General features: G+C 41.2%; 1 protein-coding gene across 1 annotated transcript in view; it reads left to right on the top strand.

Moving 5' to 3' along the window:
- DAPK1 (death associated protein kinase 1) overlaps positions 1–25,359 on the top strand; it is an 86,640-nt gene that overhangs the window by 38,463 nt on the left and 22,818 nt on the right. The window contains exons 6-18 of the mRNA XM_083464762.1: positions 6,520–6,658; positions 8,032–8,161; positions 13,031–13,079; positions 13,173–13,199; positions 13,649–13,801; positions 14,641–14,686; positions 14,817–14,906; positions 17,771–17,863; positions 19,848–19,967; positions 21,171–21,269; positions 21,654–21,752; positions 22,973–23,071; positions 24,654–24,851. Coding sequence (XP_083320888.1) covers positions 6,520–6,658; positions 8,032–8,161; positions 13,031–13,079; positions 13,173–13,199; positions 13,649–13,801; positions 14,641–14,686; positions 14,817–14,906; positions 17,771–17,863; positions 19,848–19,967; positions 21,171–21,269; positions 21,654–21,752; positions 22,973–23,071; positions 24,654–24,851 — 1,342 coding nt within the window. The remainder of the gene's footprint in view (positions 1–6,519; positions 6,659–8,031; positions 8,162–13,030; positions 13,080–13,172; positions 13,200–13,648; positions 13,802–14,640; positions 14,687–14,816; positions 14,907–17,770; positions 17,864–19,847; positions 19,968–21,170; positions 21,270–21,653; positions 21,753–22,972; positions 23,072–24,653; positions 24,852–25,359) is intronic.

Here is a 25,359-nt window from a genome sequence, read left to right as displayed (position 1 = left end):
GATTTACTCTCCATTTCCAATGTAGGCCATTTAAATTTTGTTAAACGCACTGGGCTTAAAATGCTCCATGGGACAATAACTATTTAGCTGGTGCCTTAATTATTTAATCAGTTCATTAATAAAGGCATGTAAGTACAATGCTACTAGCTCATTAAGGAATGATGATGCTGGTTTTTGAAGCTAATCTGTTTCAAGGTTACTGTTTAAAATCTATAATTATATCTTATGGGATGTAGCATTTAATCCCAAAGCTTGAAAAAGGGTTGTTTGCTTCTTTTGAAAAATAATTATTGTCTAGTGCTGTGTGATATATTTTTCCTCCCAGAGGATGGAAGTGTTGACTGCATGCATTTTTTTTTTTTACTGTTAAACACAGTGCTTGATCTTCTTGAAGATTCTCAGTTAAACCTTGCACTAGAACCTATAGCCAACTCCACATGTATGTTTTCTGTTGATTCCATTTGTAAACTCCTTATGCATGCACAAAAATATAATTACCTCTTGTGATCCAGAGAGGGAGTACTGTAGATACAGCTTTCTTGTGTGTTAAATACTGAGGGGTTTTATTGGGTTTGCAGCTGTTTTGCTCTGGGTATATAGGTCTCAGAAAAACCAACTCTGCAATGGCTTCTTGTTGCTTCTACCTCCAATACAGTAATCAGAGTGCTGGTCTTGGTTGCTGGTTCTTCTTCCATATAAGAGATTAACCAACATGTCAGAAAAAAGCAAATCTCAAAGAGCTTGTTTCTGGAAAATGTTTTATGTTAAGGATGAAACTAGAAAAAAAATGGAATGTTAGGTTGCTGAAACGTTGGTTCTATAGTTGTTTACCCTTACGAGGATACAGCATATGCCAGTGACTAATAGTGTCTGCTGTTTGCTTAGTGTGATCTTTGTGTTATTTTATGCTTGGGGAAGCAGTCAGTATAAACTTTTAGGTACGAATCGGAGAAATTGCATTGGAATGGTTACTTTTCTGCTGCTAAATGAGAAAGCTGCAGGGTTCATACATGATCTGAATTTAATGTAATTATATGCTATGTTCATTAGAAGTATTTAGAGTCTGTGGGTGGCACTCACTATAATGTTCTGCTAATCAGAGTTCAAGAGCATGCAGTTCTTTAAGGAGCTATGCAGAATTTACTCAGTAATCCCTATTAGAGAACCTGATGGAAAATAATCCATTAGACTTGCCCTCAGCTGTTGTCATAAATATGCTGCAAATAAAATCTCCTGTGTGGAAAAAATATGGCGGCTAATGTAGGGAACAAGTTATTTCTTCAAAGGACAAGTTAATCATCAACTAATTAGCACCATTTTGCTGCGCTGCATTTCTTTTCAGAAATATTTATAGCAGATGTTCAAGAAGTGAACTTCTGAAAACAGAATTTTAAACATTCCACTGGCTTCATCTGGGTGAAATGGAGATTATTCACATTTTAATTTCATAATTTGCTTTTTAGTTCCATTAAGGTGAATAAACTGCTCAAGCTTAACTTGGTGCATGCTGTGGCATTATAATGAATCACAAAGCAGCAGTGCACTGAAATGTGGGATGTGTTAGCAGTTGCCCTGCTTAGGTAAACCTCTTAGATGTCACCTTTTTTTTCATGCTTCTAGCCTATTTGATGAAATGCCTGCCCATTTACAATGGTTTCACCTTTCCTGCATTTCACATTGAGAAGCAAAGGTTGTTTCCTGCCCATGGCTACCGCTACTTTTTTCTTCCGCCTCTCTTCATTTCTTCAATACTACTCCAATCCCCTCTAATCCAACCATAGGTTATGCCCATTACTGTCTCCTTTAATTCTTCCTATTAAGTTGTTTTTCTGTAGTACCGGTATATACAGTCTTTATTGTTCGCATCTATCTGTCTCAAGAGACTTATGAAGTGTGCCTCTGGGGGTGAAGGCAAACTGCTGGAGAATCACAGCGCCTGCTGTGGTTGTGGAGACCGGTAACAACGCCTGCCTCCCATGTTGTTTTTGCTGCTTTAGCAGCACTGAAGTGACCTCTCCGGGGTGCAAGCCTGGGCAGTGTGTATGAAGGTCCTGGGTGGCCCAGACAACAAGACCCCACACTTAGCTTCACTGATGTGGTCAAAAGGGAAGCAGAACAGTACATTTGGTACTAGCTTGGCTGCAGAAACGAGTTGCTGAAATGAGGCGTATGAGACACCATCCAACTGTCTTTGGGATTCCACTCTGGATTTGTGTGGAGTTTACTCCTTAGCAGATACAGATTTTTTCCTCCAGATTTGCTGCCAAAGCCCTTCTCATGAATGAGTAGAGCTGCAAGGCAGCACTGGTTTAGGATCAGAGCTTTCCTTTTCCTAGATGGGCGACCTTCCCAGGTTGACTAGCCCCATCTGCCCCTCAGTTCCCTCTACAACATGTGCAGTAACCACCTTCTTGACCGTTGGACCCGCTGTTGGTCTAGACCGCTCAATGCACCAGAGCCTTTCTTCGCATGCAGAGGAAGTCCCATAGGTTACCCTCTCCTGGTTTAGCTGACCAGTCAAAGCCATTTCCTTGTGTGTGGCCACTGTTTCATGCTCACTGCTTCTAGGAGCCACGGGTACAGGGTATACATTATACACCTAACATGAATAGCAGCCTTTATACAGTGCAGCTATTCATGTTAGGCATATGATGTAGAGATTCAATGGTAATGTATCTTGGACAAAGCAAACTTCTGCAGTAGAAAAAGAAAGTAGCGTGGGCTATTGTCATACTAGCAAACTGTAAAATGAAATTATATTCTATAAAATTAGGGATGGGGACATAGCTATCAACCATCCCTTATTTGGCGGGAAAGTCCCTTATCCCAGCGCTGTGTCCCGCTGCTGTCCCTTATTGATGATGTCCCTTAAATTTCTCGGGTTTCAAAGGAAGCAGCTCCTCTCCCTCCCTCCCTGCCTACCGGCCAGGGAGGAGGGAGGCTCCAACTGTGTTGCTTGGCTGCATTGCTCACCCATTAAGGAGTCTAAGAATGACTGGGGGGTGGAGCTTGCATGCCTTGTGCCGATCAAATCGGCTGTGTTGCCTGGGGACTCGCCTTTGCTCAGCGCTTCCCAGCGGAGAGGTGATGGTGGTTTTCCTTGCCGCATCCCCTTTGCCGGGTTGCTGCGCTGTGGGAACCACCGCTTGAGGCTTCGTTTGGCTGCTGGCTGGGCTTTCTGCCTTTGGCTCGGAGGGGCTCAGAAGTTGAACATACCTGTGCCTGGAAAATCCCTTATTTTGGCTGCTGATCCCTTATTTTTGAGGCTGCTGGTCCCTTATTTTCAAATCTGTAAGTTGACAGCTATGGATGGGGGAACCTGTGGTTCTCCAGGTGTTATTGGACTGCAACTCCCATCAGCCCCAGCCAGTATGACCAGTGCTCAGGAATGGTGAAAGTTGTAGTCCATCAGCACCTGGAGGCCACAGATTTGTGAAAGGATATTCAGTGAATGGCCCTAACGAGTGGGATATTTGGATTCTTGAGCTATTCAAAGTTGAGTGGAAGGCAGAGAACTGAATTGAGCATTGGGATGTGGATTGACATGTGGAGTATTTGTTATCTTTGTCGGCAAACCTTTACTCCCCTTGTGTCTTCTGTCCAGTTTTAGACTAAGCTCTTCTGGGTCTGAGCATGTCTCTCTAGCTGCTTAAAAATGATGCAGCAGCATAAGCAATAAGAATTAATAATGCTCTGCGACTGATGGTCACTCAGGACTAGTTCAGATTGCTAGGGAAGGCAACACTCTGTACATCCTTGGGACACCCATATGCATGCCTGCCTTTCACATGAAATTTTCATATTGCCCTACATACATGCAAACGTATGATCACAGCTGTGCTATAAAGTAGAATTGATTGCACATAAAGGGCACATTGCATTTATTCATATATATTAGCCGCCTCATAAAATACAATACATCAAATATTGTAAGCAAGGTTATAAACACAACAAAAATACAATACAGTGGACCCTCTGGATACGGATTTAATTCGTTCCGGGGGTCTATATGCACCCCGAAAAATCCATAACCAGAGGCGCTGCTTCTGCGCATGCGCGTGGCACACAGAGTGCTTCTGCACATGCGTGAGCAGCGAAACCCATAAAAATACTTCTGGGTTTGCCGCTTTCGCAACCCGAAGATTATGTATCCAGAGAGGTACATAACTCGAGGGTCCACTGTAAATTTAGCACTGAATCCAAACCCAGCTTAGAAGGATAAAACATATGACAGCCATGATCGCAAAACATTTTTAACATAAAAAGAGTGGAAAAAAACACCTCAGCCAGCCATATAAGACAGTGATTGCATGTGTGGTTGTATGTCTTCATATGAACAAGAAATCATTATGGGATTCACTGCGTCAGATAGTGAAAGATAAGGCCATTGTTGAGATTTGTGTGCCAGGTATGCTAGTGGTTTCTTGCAGGGAAGATGGAGTGTGGGACAGAGAGGCTGTTGCCTTCACACCCTGTTATGGGACTTTCCAGATACATCTCACCAACCCCTGGTGGACTTAATGGCACTTTGTCTATGGGCTGTTCTAATGCCTGCACAACACCCCAGTGGTGAGATGAAGGTACCCATGATTAGCCCTGACAGTACTACAGTTGGTTTAGAGCTTTAAAGTAAATAGAAATATGGGCTTCACTGTTTCATACATACTTTGGTAGCTTCCAGATTGGCTTGCATACCATGTTCTGTATAAGGCTACTTTTGGAAGGCTGGAATAGTTCAGCTTGTTCGGAATGATGCAGCGACACTGTTATCTGGGTCTGATCACAGAGCACATATTGTGCCTCTTGAAGCTTGACTGCCTACAAGGTAGTTTGCAGGCACAATAAAAAATAATGGTGTTAATTTTTAAAGCCACAGACAGCCTAAAACCAGGTTACTTGAGGGAAGACTGATTTCCATTCAGACCTTTCCAATTTGTTGTTGTTGTTGTTGTTGTTGTTGTTGTTGTTGTTTAGTCGTTTAGTCGTGTCCGACTCTTCGTGACCCCATGGACCAGAGCACGCCAGGCACTCCTGTCTTCCACTGCCACCCGCAGTTTGGTCAAACTCATGCTGGTAGCTTCGAGAACACTGTCCAACCATCTCGTCCTCTGTCGTCCCCTTCTCCTTGTGCCCTCCATCTTTCCCAAAATCAGGGTCTTTTCCAGGGAATCTTCTCTTCTCATGAGGTAGCCAAAGTATTAGAGCCTTGGCTTCAGGATCTGTCCTTCCAGTGAGCACTCAGGGCTGATTTCCTTAAGAATGGACAGGTTTGATCTTCTTGCAGTCCATGGGACTCTCAAGAGTCTCCTCCCGCACCATAATTCAAATTTATATACGGTTCCAATTTATATACGGTTATAGGTAAGGTCTTTTCCATCTCTGTGTTGTGGATCTCCACAAGGAAAACCATCCAGTTGGCTTCCTCTCCCTTGTCTTCTAAAGATTGCTTAAGGCATCTGCATCTTTCCCCCTTTGGGTTGGTTTTTTTTGTTTTTGTTTTTTAATTACCACTGTTGAGTTTCAGTGCCAAGTTTCTTCTTTTTATGGGTTAGTTGCTGCTTTGAGAGCGCTTGGTGAATGGGAAGGAGATATATAAATAAGTAATAAATACGATAAAGACAGTGGTAATAGGCAAGGATCTTTTCATCAATGTTTCATTTTAAAATCCGCCTTTGTCACTTAATATTTGTTGCTAATAATGTAGATGCTGACACAAAGAAGTAACATTTGGAACAAAAAAACCCAAGAACATTGCTCAGTTGTTTTCAGAGAGTGTTGCGATTCAATTTTGTATAGAACGAAAGGATGTGATGGTGAGGCAGTAAACTGTTATTGTCAGCTGCTGTTCATCATCACAGAAAGTGATGGATGGAAAAAGGACTATGCGTGTACACATGTAAGAGTTTCTTGACAGATTTTACAATCAAAATATTTGAGAACTTTTAAAATGTAATCTTTATGCACGCAAAGGGTACACAGAAATATTTGAAATAAAGTTTGCTGCAGCACTGAAAATTATAACCAAAGTATGGAAATGGTTGGGAGATGGCAGGAGTCAACGTTTATATAATTATGGGGAAACAATGTGTGACTTTTCTGTGTTCTGCTTTAAAATCAATAGTTGCATATAATATTGCTATTTCTCTCCTGTCACCGGAGATTTGCTAATACTCCCACTTCCTGTCATCCAAAACAATGTATGATCCTCATTGATTTTCATAAATTAAAGTACAACCTATGATAATAAAGCTAGGAAAATAGTTCAGTATACCAGAACAATTCTTCAGAGGCAATCGTCGATTTTCTAGGTGCCTAGAATTTTCAAGCATGCATTGTTACATGGCAGACTGAAATAAACATTTGAATTGTAATTAAAAAAAACAAAAACAAACGTGTTCAGATCCTGTGCAGGAAGCTTTTAAGAATGGATTGCCTTTCTTAATATGGCTGTACAAAGTCCTTAAGCTGGGGAAAAAATCAATAGGTTAAAGTCAATAACTGCTGCTCCTATTCTCACAGTGTTGCAGGAGGAGAGCTCTTTGATTTTTTAGCGGAAAAGGAATCTCTGTCTGAAGAGGAGGCCACGGAATTTCTCAAGCAAATCCTCAATGGTGTTAACTATCTGCACTCTCTGCAAATTGCACACTTTGATCTCAAGGTATGTTGGATAGATTTTAAGTTTGGGAATAGTGCCTAAAGCAACACTTAGAACTTGGATAGCATAATAAAAATCCCCATTATTTATGTGAAAGGTAGCTATTGATAAGAGTATCATGGGTGGCGGCGGAGCATGCCCTGGGGTTTCTGCACTATTTCCTAAATATTTTGTGCCCCTACCTACTAGTCCACTCACTTTGCCCGCCTGAAAGAACCTGTGCAGTCTCAGTGCCAAACCAGACTTAATGATTGATGAATGTGAGTAATTATTAATTGAAGGAAGACTCTGGTTTTGAACTGGATGTGGAAAATGAATTGAGGAGAACTTAATTAAAGACTCACTGATTTGGGGTAGATGGGGGGCTCAAATTAATTGAAGAATTTATTTTACTTAGGGTCATTTGGATGAGAAATAAATTAGCTTGCTGCTGTGAAGTTTATTTCCAAACTTGCATTTGTATATACAAATTAGCATGTGCAAATGTTTGTTTTACGGGTCCCTGCCTCAATTATTTTAAGCACTTAGGAATACTCCTGATTTTGAAAAGAACAAATGGGAGTCTTGCAGCTCTTCTATGCGCAGGACCCACCATTATATTATGATGTATGGATATAATAAATCATCATCTGGGAACCCTATGTCAAGTCAGGATTCAGTGTGAGGAACCAATGTGTTTTCACAGCCACAGGGCCATTTCCGTTGAGTGTGGTGCTTAGAGCAGTGTTTCCCAAACTTTTTTGGGCAACGGCACACCTGTTTACTGAAAAAAAATCTCGCGGCACACCACCATTAAAGCCCCGCCCCGTGACGTCAGCGCGCAGCGTCACGCCGGGAGGGACGCACGAAAGTGAAAGTTTTTTTCCCTCCCCCTTGCCGGGGAACCTCCAAGCTTTGGGGGTGGGAGGAGGCAGCAGAGCGAGGGACTGAGGGACGGCGGCAACTGAGGCGGCGGCGGCTGTTGTGGTGGTGGCGGGCGGAGGAGGGGGCGGCGGGGCTTGAGGAGCCATCGCCGGGAGTTGCTGCTGCTGTTGTTGCTGCTGCTGCCCGGACATGCCGGCCTCCTCCTCCTCCGCTGTCTCGCGCTCCTCCCTTTTGCACGCGCTGCCCCGCCGCTCGGCACCACCACCGCAGAGCCGCCCCCGGCTCGACGCGGATCCTCGCCGCCGCCGCCTCTCACCGCCCGACTCGCCCGCCTCCCTCCCACGGCACACCAGCCAATGTCTCACGGCACAGTAGTGTGCCGCGGAACACCGGTTGGGAAACACTGGCTTAGAGCATATGAGTTTGAGCACTTGTCAGGAAGAGATTATTTTTCCAAATTGTTCCTGTGTTTCGCAACTGCTCACACGCAACCAATTTTTTTTTCTTCAAAGCCTGAGAACATAATGCTGCTTGATAGAAATGTACCAAAGCCTCGTATCAAGATCATTGACTTCGGCTTAGCGCATAAAATAGACTTTAGTAATGAGTTTAAGAACATTTTTGGGACGCCTGAATTTGTTGGTGAGTATTGTACTTCCCTATTTAGCTGTTGTGGTGTGTTTGCATGACAGTGCTGAAGGGGACTGGTTCGTATAGCCCAGGGGTCTGCAACCCGCGGCTCCGGAGCCGCATGTGGCTCTTTTACACCTTTGCCACGGCTCCGGGGCGGATACTAGCGAGGGGAGGAGGTGCATTGTGCGCCCCGAGACTCCCCACTGTGGCGGGCGCTGTACTGGCTGTGATGTCGCATGGGGGCGGTGCATGCGTTAGTCATGCACCGTCCCGACGTCACCTTCCTGCCCGCTGTCAGATCGCGGCTCCGGAGATATATTTGTTTTAAATGTCGCAATGGTTTTGCGGCTCCCAGGTTTTTTTTCCTTCGGAAATGGGTCCAAGTGGCTCTTTTTGTCTTAAAGGTTGCAGACCCCTGGTATAGCCAAAGCAGAACTGACCTCCATTTCCCACATGAGCTGGAAACTTCAGTCTACTTAGTCTTTCACCTGTACTTTCTGTGCTGAGAACAGGGGCAGTGGATGGGCAAGCACGACCTGTCCAGATTGCACAGCAAAAGAATTTACCTAGGATGATACTGTAGTGTGTACTTCTCCCAGTTTCTCATTTGCCCTGCAAATAAAGGAACATACATTACAAGTTCACACACATTTTTTCAGCCCTCCTGTCCCCATATGCCCATCTTAGAAATTAGTGACAGATGGATGGCCTGACTTCAAAACCGAAAATAAGAAACAGTTCTACCCATTTGCAAACGCCTGGTAACCTGGAGCTCATTCCTGGTGCCAGATGGGAGACTTTTTATTTATTTTAAAATATGGTATATCCTGCTTACTCATCAGAAGAAATATCAAGAGAGGTTTACAGGAATCTGCTGATGACACCCAGCTCTGTTTCTCTTTTATATCTGACCCAGGTGTTGGCATGGTATCAGCTGGTATCTGGAATCAGTAATGGGCTGGATGAGAGCTAACAAATAGAAGCTCAATCCAGATAAAGACGGTGGTGATGATGAATGATTTATCAATCCAGGAAAGTGGTATTCAGCCTATTCTGGATGGGGTTGAGCTTCATGAGAATCAGGTCTCCATTCTCTGAGTTCTGCTTGTCCCTGCTTTGCAGGGATACTCAGGTGGCCTATGTTTCTTGTACCCATTCTCCAAAAACATCCAGGTTTGGTGTCATGTGTTAGACATGGGGCCGCTCTGGAAGAACATCCAGAAATTACAGCTAGTTTAGAGCATGGCAGCAAGATTGAGTCAGCACCACAAGAATACTTCAGTGGTATGGAGAACTTCACTAGCTGCTAGTTCATTGTTGAGTTCAATTCAAGGTGCTGGTTTTGGCCTTTAAAACCCTAAATGGCTTGGAATCAGGGTATCTGGGAGACTCTTTTCTACCGGATAACCATCAACTAAAATCTTGGTTCCTTTGGTTTTTGAGATTGGAAGGGTGGCTACCAGAGAGAGAGGTCCATTTCAGTGGCGGTGCCCAAATTATGGAACTCTCTCTCTCTCTAGGTATGTTCACCTTGCACGTTTATTGCAGCTTCCCAGGAAATGTCCTAAGCTTTTAATGACATCTGATCAGCATTGATGGTATCCTGGCACCCATTTTAAATGGATAAATTTGAAACGCTTAAGGCATTTTTGTTTAGGCACGCTTATTCAGACATATTGCTGTTCTTAATCTTTTTTACTCTTGATTTTAAATATATTTCAATGTTATTGTTTGTAACTGTTTTTATTGGACTTTTAATACAGCTCAGTCAGTAGAGAGCGTGAGACTCTCAAGCTTGTGAGACTGAGCAAAAGATTCCTCCATTTCAGGGGTTGGACTAGAGCATGGGTAGGCAAACTAAGGCCAGGGGTCTGGATCCGGCCTTATGAGTAGAGTAGAATGTGTTCTTTTATTTAAAATGCATCTCTAGGTTATTTGTGGGGCCTGCCTGGTTTTTTTACATTACTAGAATGTGTGCTTTTATTTAAAATGCATCTCTGGGTTATTTGTGGGGCATAGGAATTCATTCATTTCCCCAAAAAAATATAGTCTGCCCCCCCCCACAAGGTCTGAGGGACAACGAACCGGCCCCCTGCTGAAAAAGTTTGCTGACCCCTGAACTAGATGATCCTTGTGGTCCCTTCCAACTCAATTCTATTATCCTTGTAAACCATTTGGATGTTTTGCTACCATGAAGTGGTATATAAATTTTATTGAATAAAAATAAATTTGTCCAAAGCTTTTTTTAGTATTACTGTCTGGCTGCTGCTGCTCTTTTTTGCTTATTTGTTCTTTAGTTGGTTGTGTGCTGGTTTATTGTTTTTATTCTAGTTGTTCTAAAGCATGTGTGGAATATATACATCTCTAAAAAAAAAAAAAAAATTCTCGCATCCATTTTAGAATATGTGAAAAGGATGCAGACTGAGCTACAGGCCAGTTCCTGAGACTGAAGGGGGAAATATAGTAGCCTGATAGGCAATAGTCAAAGGGAAGGTAAACAAATACAGAAAAAGTGAGAGATAACCAAATTATAAAAAGAACACAGATGAAAAACATTGTGCCACTAAAGGAGGAAGGAAACAAGACACTTGTAATTGAAAAAGAAAAGTTCAGAGACCAGCAAGTGGTTCATATTAGAAAAAAACATATAGGAATTTAAGCAAGGTGGATGAGTGTTAATGCAAAAATAGAAATTCTGTGGAAAGGAAAAGCTGTTGACAAAAGTGCGTAGATTGAATAAAAGGAATAGCTGTTAATTTAATGCATAAAAGAGTGTTCATTTATCTCTTTGCATGTAGCAACATATAAAGCAAAGACAGTGAGAAGGAAAAAATGGATGCTTTATTTTAAGTTCCTTCCAGGCACTAAAAATAGTCCACATGAGGGAGGAAACTGTTGGGAACTAATGCAAGTTTTTAAAATAGACTCCATAATGACTTGGAAAATATGTTGAAATACCAATAACAATGTAGAACATTCCTACTGTGGAGTATAGGGAAGGAAGGCAGAAGGAAGCATTGTATAAATAAACCATATAAAGCAAAGTTGTTTCCATATCGAAATAAGAAAATGGGGAGAGCATAGAACAAGGGCTATGATAAAGGGAAAATCTTCAGGTTAACATAAAGCAAAGACACCAGGCATTTGAATAATGGGGGGGGGGGAGAGTGTTATTGAACAGCAGGAGGAGAAGGAATATTTCTAAAAAATAACTCAAGAAAAAAAATGTCTTAAAGATAATAAACAAAGATAACCACACAAAAACCTTGCATACAAGACCAAAGGAGTTAAAGTGACTTATATGACTAGGAACAGTCAGGAAAACATTAAAAGCAGACTTCTGGGGCTTGTATGTTTCCGTATGTTAAGAGAGCAAAACAGGAGACAATAGCAAGTGGAAGAGAGATTAACAGAGAAATAATGTTGAACACGTACATGTTCATCAAGCAGAAATAAAAGAAGAAACTGGTACGAGAGTGGGTGGTAGTGTTTTATATGTTAGGAAAAACATAAGCCTCTCAGAGTGCCAAACACATTATTATTAGGCAGTTTGATATGTACATGTCACTATTGCTTAGGGCTACATTTCATATGTGAGCAGTGGTGATCTTTACATGTGTTCAGTCTTTACAAGTTCTCTTTAAATGTTGCCCATCCTCTTGAACGCTGCTTCTAGGTAGATAATATTTACCTGCATTCAAACTAATTTGAATTTGAATATTTGCAAATTTAACACCCTTTCCTTTCTGTATGTGGATGTCATGATTTTCTGCCTGGACTTTCTATACTATATATATAGAGAGAGAGTATAGAAAGTCCAGGCAGAAAATATTAATTTGAAAGGCTTATGTCCTACCTTTCAATATAAAGCTTGTAAAGTGGATAAGATGGTAAAAACAACTTAAAACAATACATTTAAAATAAAATCGTGTTTACCTGATTGCTTTGTAACTAAAATCCCTAACAAAACCACAGACAAAGTAGCAGTAAAATAGCAGTGGCAAAAGGCGAGAAGGAAATCAGTTTAGTGGAATGACATTGCCTTACTTTGGGGTAGGCATGTGCAGATCGCACAGTAAACTTGATCCAAAGCTTCTCTGACCTTTTCCTCCTCCTGAGCAGTGGCGTAGCTTGGGGGGTGCAGGGGGGGCCGGCCGCACCGGGCGCAACATCTGGGGGTTAGGGTTAGGGGGCGCAAATTACTTGCCTTGCCCCGGGTGCTGACAACCCACGCTACGCCACTGCTCCTGAGAAAATAGCACCCCCTCCAGGATGATTCTATCTACTCTCCACCTAATCACTGGAGGCAGGTCATTCCCAAAGCTGATGCACAGATTCCTATGGAAGCAGACAGTCCCAAACTAATGTATATAGTTTTATAAGTTAAAAACTTTGACATCTCTCCAGATACAAATGTGACAATTTTTAGTTCTGGTTTGATGATCCTGGCCAGCTGAAGTTTCTGGACAGTCTTCAAAATCAGCCCTGGATACAATACACAGCAGATGTTTTGGGAACGTGAATACTTCTGGCAATAGTACATACATGGAATGTGTTGTTTTCAAATACCGGGGATCATAATGAATAAATATCTTACAGAAGAGTCTGAATCAGTTTCATAAAAAGTTTAAAAGGGGGTGAGGTTGTGGTAGAATTAATTGTAAAATAAACTAACGATAAAATGTTTGTGGATCTGCATTTGTGTAAACTAATGCAGCTTGTAAACTAATGTACAGATGATTCCTGTTGGAAAGTCTGCTTTTTCCATTTGCTCATTCTAGACCCTACCCTTGTGGTATGTATACTTCATAGCTGAAAAAAATATATTTTGTGTCAAACTGCTCTGCTATAGACTAAAGCTTCTGCTTTGTATCTTAGCTCCTGAAATAGTAAATTATGAACCGCTGGGCCTTGAGGCAGATATGTGGTAAGTTCACCGTTCTTCTGCTTCTGCACTTGGCAAGTTTTGTAATTTTTTTGTTTCTTTTTGAATAGTGATAGACACTCTTTCTTTTTTCAGGAGTATTGGTGTAATAACGTATATTCTGTAAGTATTAACATTCTAAATCACTTTGTTTTACCCATTTGGTTATTAAATCAACTCCACAAAGTTATAGTCAAGGTTACTAATCTATCCAGGCCCATGTTTTGGATAGTTGTACATAATCTTCCAAATATATGCTTCAAACTACTGATTACAAACATAATTTGTTGCTGTCCTTATTTTCAATGTTACGATTTATTATTATGTTCTTCTATGTGGGAACATAATTTTATTTTATTTGAATAGTGTGTGTTTTTCCATGCAGTCAGCATAAATGATGAAAAGCGAAAATATGTAAATTCTGAGAGTTGCAGTCACTGTGAGAAGATAGTGGAGGCCTTGTTTAAGTTATTGGGCTGAGCTTCAGAATCACTTTTAAAACTCAATCCTGGAACCAAACTTTTTGTCCTGGAGTCATACTATATCATTGTGACCGAACTTATTTTTTGCAGTCTGAGTGGTGCATCGCCGTTTCTGGGAGAGACAAAACAAGAGACATTAGCCAATGTGTCTGCAGTGAACTATGACTTCGAGGAGGAATTCTTCAGTAACACCAGTGCTTTAGCGAAAGATTTTATAAGAAGACTACTAATCAAGGATCCAAAGTAAGTTTCTTCCAGGATTCATTTTGTGATTCAAGCAAACAGGATTAGTTGGTAGTTACCCTTATGCCTTTCAAAGTGAAGGAGATCTTCACTGTTTTGTTGATCCAAGCTGTCAAGTTTGCTGCCTTTAAGGTAAAGGTAAAGGGACCCCTGATCATTAGGTCCATTCGTGTCCGACTCTGGGGTTGCGGCGCTCATCTCGCTTTATTGACCGAGGGAGCCAGCGTACAGCTTCTGGGTCATGTGGCCAGCATGACTAAGCCGCTTCTGGCGAACCAGATCAGCACACGGAAACGCCGTTTACCTTCCCACCGGAGCGGTACCTATTTATCTACTTGCACTTCGACGTGTTTTCGTACTGGAGCAGGTTGGCAGAAGCAGGGACCGAGCAACGGGAGCTCACCCTGTCACGGGGATTCGAACTGCCAACCTTCTGATCGGCAAGTCCTAGGCTCTGTGGTTTAACCCACAGCGCCACCCGCATCCCATTGCTGCCCTTACCACACCACTTTATACAATTTGCATTTGCTTATTTATTAGTTACTTCTAGCATGTTTTCAGTGCTGTATAAATATGTAGTGGAAGTAACCGCCTGAAGAATATGTTAGAACCAGTCTGGTGTAATGTTCAGAATCTCCAGCTGGAACCAGGAAGACGTAACGTTTAAGTGTCCACTAATCTATGAAACTGACCATGGGATCATTTCTCAGCCTAACCTACCTTACAGAATTGTTTTGAGAATAAAAATAGGGGTACGTATATGCCTTTTTGAGGCCTTTGAAGGAAATACAGACCATAAAAGTAATAAATGAAATGAATTTTTTTTTCTCCTTTAAAAGGAAGAGAATGACAATTCAAGACAGCTTGCAGCACCCGTGGATTAAGGTTAGTGTGCAATGCATAGATTATTATATTAGTTTTACCTCTTTCTTTTGCCCATGTAGAAGGCAATATCTTCTTCGCTTCTTCACTGAAGGGTATAGCATTTCAAAGTGTTGTTTTAATTTTCTCACAGCCGAAGGATACCCTTCAAGCACTTAGTAGAAAAGCATCTGCCGTGAATATGGAAAAATTCAAGAAGTTTGCAGCACGAAGGAAATGGAAAGTAAGACCTAACAGTTCTTTATAGTAACTATTGTTCTTTGGCTTTGGAATAAGTACATGTAACAGCGGCTCACATGAAATCATAATGCTTAACTATGCTCTAACATGGAACAAGCAGCATAATGGTGCCCACGGCTCATCGTCGTTTATTGTCCCCAGCACAAGTGGGCCAGGAGTAAAGAAGGAGCAAGTGGGAATGAATGGTTAAAGATTAAGTATAGTTTAACATGGCGTATCAACCTAGCCAGTATATATTAACACATGGAAGCTATTGAGAGCTTCATCTGGGCCTTAAATGATTTGGTTTAGTTCAGTCCTGAACTTCTTGTATATTTGTTAGACTTTTAGAGTGAAATTGGTACGGGGCATTACAGCTGAGCAGCAGATAGTATTTCCAGTGTATCGTGAGAAATGAAAGAAGAGCAGGAGGAAGTAAAAGCAGCAAGGAGTTTCTTGCAAACTGTGAAAAAGAGACGTGTAGGATAACTTGGAAGAAAGAGATATGGAACAGTGTGCATAATTATCATCAGGGGATAATAACTGTTAGTAGGGAGAGAGAGAGAGTTAGCAAATAAGTCCAACCAAAGAAAATAACTCCTTCTTGGAAACGAGATCAGCAAATGCAAGGCAGATGTGGCTGTTGATGAATTCAGCCTTATAATAATAGATCCCAAATTTGTCCTAGATCTGACTTTCTAATGTGATAATAAGGCATTCCAAGGTTATTTGGCCATATCAGTTTTCAGTGGCAAATACGTAATGTCCAGTATGCCTTGGCATGTTCACCATATGACAGAAATTAGTTGCCTCTCCAAATGCACATTGAACAATGGCACATTGAACCATATGCCACATAGAACGATATGCCACATAGTACTAACATGGTAATATTGGTTGTGTTGCTGCTTGGCAACCCTGTTTTATTAATATGCTTATTAGCAATCATTCACTGATGATCAGTGGATCTTTCCTCAGTGGGAAATATAGGCAGTGACCATTTTAGGTGTGTCTGATATGTGTGCGACTGCATCATTCCAGACCCAAAAGTGACCTGAAAATGTCACCAAAAGGGGCAAGGCAGGGACAGAGCGTGGTGTTTGCAGGCTTTTTCAATGGGTGTTCTGATTACATATGATTTCACACAAGTGCACAATGACCTAGAACGCAATCCCCACACAACTGGGGAGTTGCCTGTAATGGTGTCCTTTAGAACAGGCTTCCTGAACCTTGGCCCTCCAGATGTTTTGAGACTACAATTCCCATCATCCCTGACCACTGGTCCTGCTAGCTAGGGATCATGGGAGTTGTAGGCCCAAAACATCTGGAGGGCCGAGGTTGAGGAAGCCTGCTCTAGAAGTTGTTGGTCATCCTGGACCATCAGCTGTGCTTTCTGGGGCTGATGGGAATTGAAGTCCAGCAACATCTGGAGAGGGTACCATTGGCTAACTCACCATCAGACGACAATGTTTTATTTTATATTTTGGATGGGCAATTTGTCTATAGGGAATCAGATCTGAGAGGATCGTTCTGCAAGGTAAAGTGGGAAGAAATGGAGAGAGTTGGCGGTTCAGTTTGGATACAACAAGGGCAGGGGGGATAAAGGTTTTAGCAGGACTTAACCTGGACTGGAAACATCTGTCAGGGTGTCTGCACTTCCTTCCTGGAAAATTCATGTAGGAGCAAATCTTTTTGCTGCCCTCTGTAGCAATCCTGCTGAACAAATATTGCAGATACATTGTGAGTCTGCAGCCTCTTTCATCTATAGGACACTATATTTTAGAGCATGACCCTGGAATGCTCAGGGAAGTAGGGGGTGTGTAACCATACTATTATCTTGAGGCAAATGGACCATATAAAAATACAGACCTTAGAGACTTACAGTGGTGCCTCGCAAGACGAAATTAATTCGTTCCGCGAGTTTTTTTTGTCTAGCGGATTTTTCGTCTTGCGAAGCATGAAATCCCATAGGAATGCATTGAAATCCAATTAATGCGTTCCTATGGTTAAAAAAAGTCCAAACAAAGCCAAATTTGGTACAACAAGAGTTTATTAAGTGCTCTTTAAAGTCACACATACTGTAAAGAGCATTTCAAAAATTGAAGGAACAATAAATTAAGTTTCTAAACATGACAGAAAAACATTTAAAAATCAACAAAGTGTACAGTACATTTTCTAAGACTCTGGGGGACAACTCGAAGAAGGTTCCTCTTCCACTCTTTGCTTCTTGCTGAAGAACCCCCTCCTCAACTGTTCCCCCAGCCACCCACCACACAGAAATTCAAATCCAGAATTTTTTTTAAAAAACAGCAGAGTGGCCCAATGGTCACAGAAAATCATAAAAATGCAGAAAAAAACACACAAGCTTCCAGATTCTTGCAAACCCCTCCCCAACACCAAGTCCTTGAATTCCAAACACCCCAACCCAAAATCCAAAAAAAACCCCCAAAAAAGTTTTAAAAGTTTAAAAGAAGTTTTGGAAAAGCTTCAAAAATACCAAAGTCTTCAAAAACCTCAAAAAAGGCTATCACACCGCGTTCTATGAGTTGCTCCTCGAAGTCAAGTCGCAACTGTATTAACGGTGTTAAGAAAAAGGAAACAAACTTGCAAGACGTTTTCGTTTTTCGTCTTGCGAGGCAAGCCCATAGGGAAATTCGTCTTGCGATGCAGCTCAAAAAACGGAAAACCCTTTCGTCTAGCGAGTTTTCCGTCTTGCGAGGCATTCGTCTTGCGGGGCACCACTGTAGCTTGATTGCAACTACTAACAGTTTAGCCATATTGCTTGCGGATCTGAACTTGTATCAGAAATGTTTCCTGTAATGAGTTTTTATGGTGTCACATAAATTTTTGTCTCTTCTCTTACAAAAGCAATCAGTGCGCTTAATATCGCTATGCCAAAGATTATCAAGATCCTTTTTGTCCAGAAGTAACATGAGCGTGGCTAGGAGCGATGACACTCTGGTAAGTAAATACTTGGGAGTATGGGGATTAATATAGCATATAACATCTTCTGAACTGCAGTAATTGGAACTGTAATGTCCCTTGCAGGTGTTTCAAATTGATCCCAAGGAACTGAGCAATAAATACAGACAAAAGACAATATGTGGACAATACCTGTAATCTAATTTAAGATAGATGACTAAATTTTGCTCAGTCAGTTCTGCTTTCCATATTTCTGGACGAAGCTAATTCATTGCAATGCTATTTGAGCACCACTAAAGGGTTAAATCTAGAAACAAGCCAGAAGTCTCTCAAGTAGACAGAGGTATCAAACAGAAAATTGGGCTGGCATTTTGTCTCCCTCCTTCGTACAGGTCACCTTAATTACAGCAGTAGCTTGGCTGGCGGACATTGGGGGACCAAAGTGTAAGAAGATTCTCCCCCTTCCGCTTGTCTGAGCTGCCATCAGTGTGATACAGTTGAGAGGTGCGCCACCTTATTTGCTTTAGTGTAACCGTGTAGCTGGCCAAGAGATGTGAGAAGAGACTCTGTGCCATTCCCAATAAGTTGTTGGTCACCCAGTGAACTTCATGGCTGAGTGAGGATTTGGAACCCTGGTTTCCCAGGTCCTTGAACAGACCCATTAAAATTAATAAACATAACTGTTAGACCCATTAATTTCAGTGGGTCTGCTGAGTAAAACACCCATAGTTTTTGGTTTTAAGACTAAACCATATTTTAGTGACCATAATGCAAAAACTGGAAGCGTTTGCTTCCTGGTTTTAAATTTGCTTTAGATTCTCATCATGTCTACACTAAGCAAAAGTGTGGTTACTTTGAACTATGTTTTGTTTTTTTAAACAAGCCAGGCTCAGATTGTGATATTTGCTTTAGGTTTGCTTTAATAAACCATAGTTGAAACAGCTGTTCTTAATTTAGACATCATAATGTGTTGCGTGTTTAGTTTAAACCAGCAACACTTCCTTTTTATGCTTTCACATGAAAGCAGGTATGCTATCTGTTTTGAGTCTTTCTGATTTACACTTGGAGGTGCATAAATCCTGTAGATTTCTTTTTAAAGGTTTGATTCTGTACTTTATGAAATGTGTTCTTAAATACAGTGGTACCTCAGTTTACGTACTTAATCCATTCTGGAAGTCCATTCTTAAACCAAAACCATTCTTAAACCAAGGTGCGCTTTCCCTAATGAGGCCTCCCACCACCGGTGCCCTTCCACCATTCGGATTCCATTCCTAGACCGAGGTAAAGTTCGCAAACCAGGACATTACTTCCGGTTTTGCAGAGTTTGTAAACCAAATCATTCGTAAACAGAGCTGTTCTTAAACCAAGGTACCACTGTACTAGTTTTAATAAGTATCATGCAAACATTTTTTTCCTTAGAATTAAAAGTCCTTAGGCATTAAAAATTCTGCAGAGTGGCAAGTCTTTCTGTCTTACTCTCTTTATCTCACTTTGCTAACTTCTACATTTTTGTAAATGAAATCTCTGCTTATTGATGTGCTGTTATTTTTTAATGTTGAATCAGTAATCGTAACCGTTGCAGAACCAGCTCCCAGTAGAATTGTAGCCTCATGCCACTGTGGTTTAAAACCTTATAAACTCTAGATAGGACTAATTTATAGCACTGTTCTGCTTTAAGATGTCGTTCTTGGGAAATAGATGCTTCTTATTCCTGTTTTTATGTTGATGTAGCTTTTAAAAAACGAATTGTGAAATGCATAATAGAGCTCTTTTAAATCAGGGTCAGTGATATGTGCTGATGCATAAAAAAGGAGACTCTTATTAGAGAAAGTAAATGACCTCCAGAATTTAAGCAGATGTTATAACAGCTTGTTTCTCATTGGGAATGGCAGTCATACTGTGAAATGACAATATATTGCTGCTGAAGAGTTTATTTCCTTTCCATACCCTCCTCCCTCTCAAAGCTAATAACTTCTTTTCTCTTGTCTTTCCCTTCCCATCTACTTTCTGGTTAATTTATGAGGACGAGGAAGATTCATTTGTAATGAAAGCCATCATTCATGCCATCAATGATGACAACGTTCCTGGTCTCCAGCACCTTCTGGGCTCTTTGACCAATTATGATGTCAATCAACCTAATAAGGTATGCTGTTGCTGTATAGATTTAGCAGCTAAAGAAGAAGAAGCTATCATTTTTACTGACAAACAAAGATCAACCCAAAGACTCATGAGCATTCCAATATCAATTCAGGAAAATCTTCCTGGGAAGGTTACAGAGGACACAGTTTTGTCTGGGGTTTTTTATTTGCATGTGTGGACAAGGAGCTATCTTTCCCACTTGATATCTAGCTTTCAACACCCGTTTTGAGAAAATACCACAATATCTATAGACAGTTACTTCCATTCTTGATGTCCTTGCCCAGATTTGCCAGCAGTGATAAGTGGAAAAGAAGGAAAAGCTACGGCTGTTGTTTGCAGTTTAGGCCTCCCCCCCAAAAAAAAATATCCATGTGGGATCCAAACGCTACCATTCCTGCCTCTCATTGGGTGGTCCTGGGAGGGAGGTTCCTGGTGCTGCCTACATGAGTGGGTGGAATGGATGGTTGTTGCTGTGAAAATGAGGTGTTTCATAGTTAGCTGTTCCTCTTCCTTTTCAGTGTACCTCCAGCGCTGAAAAACTTGCTTTCCTGTATAATTAAAATACTCAGCGCCTTTATCCTTCAATCATTATTTATCTTCCGAATCTTTCATTGTCTTTGCATCTCTCCAGTGAATTGGTTTTTCATGATTTGTCAATATCCTTTTTGAAATACGATGCCAACTTACACAATGCTCACAAAGGTAAATTTAGCAGTGCTGTCGCTCACTACATTATGAAAGCAATAATCCTAATAATGAAAAATAAAGACTCTGCATGTTAGCTATAGGTTTTATTACATACAGAGAGCTATTGTACATGGTGCACTGGACCCACTCTAAATCTTTCTCAGAAACTCATAGCATTGCATTTTTGGATGTTTTTTAAATGTATCTGGACTTTCAGAGCGATTTTGACGCAGCTCTTCAAAAGCAGACGCTTACTCTTCGTACACAGATTTTGCATCAGCTAAAACATTTATATGTATTTATAAATATCATTAAAAAATCAAAGTGGTTTACAATCTTGTCTTCATATATAATAAAATCTGTTAAAAAATTAAATCAGAGACTATCAACTAGCTATATATATATATATATGTTGTTCTCTCCCATAATCTCTTGAGACCCAGCCAGATGGGTGGGATATAAATAATAAATTATTATTATTGAGAAAAGTGATCAGTTTTTAACAGTTTGTTCATTGCAGCATGGGACACCTCCATTTCTGATTGCTGCTGGATGTGGAAATATTCAAATGCTTCAGTTATTCCTAAAGCGAGGTGCCCGTATTGATGTCCAAGATAAGGTGAGACAATTGTTTAGATCGGTATCTAAATGTGTTACTTATTTGCAGTGCATTTTAGAAGGAAACAGATTGAACATTTGTTTACATTGTTGTAAATGAAGATTATAGATTGCAATCATTCCTGCAGCTCAGCCAGTCGTATTCTAAATATGGCAAAGAGCAATTGCATTTCTCACCCTTTCGTTAGTATCAGCAAGTTAATACTCATATGAATTCATTTTATTTGAATGAATAGCTAAACAAAATGTTTCCGCTTTGGAAAAGTCGCTTTGTTAGATCTTGATAATTCTCCTCATCATGTAACATTATCCTAAGTGTGTTGGAATATGTTGCTGCAATTTGCTTATGGTTTTATTGATTGCCATCATCAAATATTTTGGACAGGCAGGATCTAATGCAATCTACTGGGCGTCTCGACATGGTCACGTCGAAACTCTGAAATTCCTCCATCTAAATAAATGTCCTTTGGATGTTAGAGACAAGGTAAGGGCAAACCTTTAAATCTGTTGGAGCATTATTTTAAAACTTCTATTTTAGATAGCCTTGTGGTGCCATCGTATAGCTTCTCTACTCAGAATTAAGCCCCACTGACTTCAGTGGGACCTAAGAAAGGTAAAGGTAAAGGACCCCCGACAGTTGAGTCCAGTCACAGACGACTCTGGGGTTGCGCCGCTCATCTCGCTTTACAGGCCGAGGGAGCCGACGTTTGTCCGCAAACAGTTTTTCCGGGTCATGTGGCCAGCATGACAAAGCTGCTTCTGGCGAACCAGAGCAGCACACAAAAACGCCGTTTACCTTCCTGCCGGAGTGGTACCTATTTATCTACTTGCACTTTTTGGCGTGCTTTCAAACTGCTAGGTTGGCAGGGACCGAGCAACGGGAGCTCACCCCGTCACGGGGATTCGAACCGCCGACCTCCTGATTGGCAAGCCCAAGAGGCTCTGTGGTTTAGACCACAGCGCCACCCGCGTCCCTTTCAGTGGGACCTACTCCGAAATAAATGTGTATGTGAATGCAGCCTGACCCATCCAGTGCTCAAGTTTAGGGCAGGCTACAGTGTTTCTAAAAATTAAATAACATTGATTCTGTCAAAGTACTTGTTCTATGCTAACTCCTGAAGTTTTCTGTTAGAATAAGGTTAGTATGTGCCAGAGGTAGCCATCTGCTGACCTGCACTGGGATGGGGTGGCTTCTCCAGCAGTCAGTGTGGATCTCTGTAGGTAATGCTACCCCAAGCTATTTTCCAGCCAGCAGTAGCCCACAACAAGCTCCAAAGCAGAACCTTTATGTTTATTTGTAGTATTCATATTATTGCTGCTGTTGAACTGGCATGGGAGGAAAAGGGCAAACCTCTCTCTATAAATTGTTCCCGTCCAGTATTTATAGGAACCAATATAATCCATGATGTTGGAAGTACAGTGGTACCTCGGGTTAAGAACTTAACTCGTTCTGGAGGTCTGTTCTTAACCTGAAACTGTTCTTAACCTGAAGCACCACTTTAGCTAATGGGGCCTCCTGCCACCGCTGCACGATTTCTCTTCTCATCCTGAAGCAAAGTTCTTAACGTGAAGCACTATTTCTGGGTTAGCGGAGTCTGTAACCTGAAGCGTATGTAACCTGAAGCGTATGTAACCCGAGGTACCACTGTATTCCACAGTGTGGCATGAAGAATAACGCTTGTGTGTGTTTTGTCTTCTTCTCAGTCTGGAGAAACTGCACTCCATGTGGCATCTCGGTATGGTCACGTTGATGTGGTTCAAGTCTTGTGTAGCATTGGCTCAAATCCAAATTTTCAAGATAAGGTGAGTAGTAGAGATTAAGCCTTATTCTGCTGCTAAGCAAAACCAGGATTCCTTCCCATTCAGTACTTGAAACTACCATGTGGGTTTTTTACTTAGAGTAGAAATTAGTGGGCCTAACATTCCAGTTTCTATGGGTCTGACAACCACCTAATGAGGCCTGCAGTCCATGCTTACACATGTACTCGTAGCAGATTTACCACATTTTACGCTCTATAAGACGCACCAGACCACAAGACGCACCTAGTTTTTGGAGGAGGAAAACAAGAAAAAAAAATTCTGAATCTCAGAAGCCAGAACAGCAAGAGGGATTGCTGCGCAGTGAATGCAGCAATCCCTCTTGCTGTTCTGGCTTCTGGGATAGCTGCACAGTCTGCATTCACTCCATAAGACGCACACACATTTCCCTTTACTTTTTCAGAGGGAAATAGGGAGTGTTATAGAGCAAAAAATACGGTCATTCATTCATTCATTTTGCCACTTTTCCACAAGAAAGCCTGCTCCAGGTGGCTTACAGCAAAGAAAAAGGGGTGCATTTCTAACAAGCTGCAAAATAATTTCATAGTAACAAAGCAAAACAAAATATAACATACCAAAAAGCCACATTTCAGTACTATAAATATAGCAAGGTTACGTAACAGCATGCAGCTTCCCAGTGTTTCATGCAGCAGTCCTTCCCAGGCCTACCTGAAGATTCAAACCATGTGCTCTACTTCTGAACTTTGGCCTTCACCAACTAATCACCAACACTAAATATTAAAAATGGATTGAAAAGGCCTGTTTAAGGCTAGTTCTCACTGAATGTTTCTGTGAATGTTTTACAATTGCCAACTTGGTAGAGAAGCATATGGGACCCAGTCAGTCACAAATATAGTCATTGCTGATTTAATAAATTGCAACTCGTATTTCCTCGGTTTAGTGCAGTCTTATGAGTTGTTTCCCACTGTGATTGCTCCAGAATGGTTGGGACGTCTCATGTGTTCACACAGATTGTTGGGCTATCTGGTCCTAAGTAAAAATTCTGCAAATAAATGATAAGCTTCCCCCCCCCTTTTTATAAAGAGTCCCCCTTCCCTATCCCATTCATAGCTGTGCTACGTGGGATTTACCCTGTATCCCTTGAGGCAGGCCAGTAATACATTCACTGCATGTATCATCATGGTAGTAGTAATAATATTCTTTTCAGTGTTTGTTGATGGGGGAATTAACACTTGGGATTGTTTGTGATCTATAGATATGAAACTAATAGAATTTGCAGTTTCACAAGTCTGCCGCATGTCGATTGGGGAGCTGGAGCACACTGCTGTTGGAGACCATGACAAGGACCTCTGCATGGATGAAGCCTATGCACAAATCTCCTACTTGTGTGTGGTTCCTCAGATATTGACCCCAGTGCATGGGCCACTATGCCTGATTGATGCATTGAAGGGCACTAATTCACAAATACGAAGCACATCCTGTTAATAACCTTTTAATGGGATTGCGACATTTGCCTAGGAGTTAGATTTATGGAGTCAAAATTGGAAGTGTTGTTTAAGTATAATGTCAGCTTTGTTAATAGCAATCTTACTAAATTATTTTGTAGGAAGAAGAAACTCCTTTGCACTGTGCTGCTTGGCATGGATACTACCTTGTTGCCAAAGCACTCTGCAAGGCAGGCTGCAATGTGAATGTTAAAAATAAGGAAGGGGAAACTCCACTCTTGACAGCCTCGGCTAGAGGTTACCATGATATTGTGGAATGTTTGGCAGAGCATGGCGCTGACCTTGATGCAACTGACAAGGTTAGTTATGGTTGAATTGCGTCACATTTAGCAAGAAATTGTCTATAAAGGTTTTGGATAGTAGAGAAGAGCTTTAAATAGCTTTCATAACTTGTTTGGATATTGCATGTCATTGTTAATCATTAAATGAAGGCTGTCTTAAGAAGTAGGATACAGCACTATGAAAAATTAATTAATTGCATTTACTATGCTTATTTCATATAACTGTATAGTGATCTCCTCTGTGGTTCAGCTGTTCATTTTGGGAGACATAAGGCTCTTCCACCAGAACATCCCAAATGATAGCAAGACTTTTTAATTTTTATTAAATACTTGAAGTAGAAATAAGATGGTGAAAGTATATGATGCTCAGCATACAGATAGATTACTAGAAGTTTGCCGTTTCTTCCTTGTCTGCATCCAGTCTTTGAAGATTGATTGATCCAACTCCGACTCCAGTTCGACCCTATGAAAGGATAATCCATAGTCTGGATTGATGGGCTCTCGTCCATGGTCAGAGCCCTCTGTC

Source organism: Podarcis liolepis, assembly GCF_965112155.1.
Source record: "Podarcis liolepis genome assembly, chromosome: 11".
Classification (NCBI taxonomy): domain Eukaryota; kingdom Metazoa; phylum Chordata; class Lepidosauria; order Squamata; family Lacertidae; genus Podarcis; species Podarcis liolepis.
This window is presented reverse-complemented; position numbering and strand designations above follow the sequence as displayed.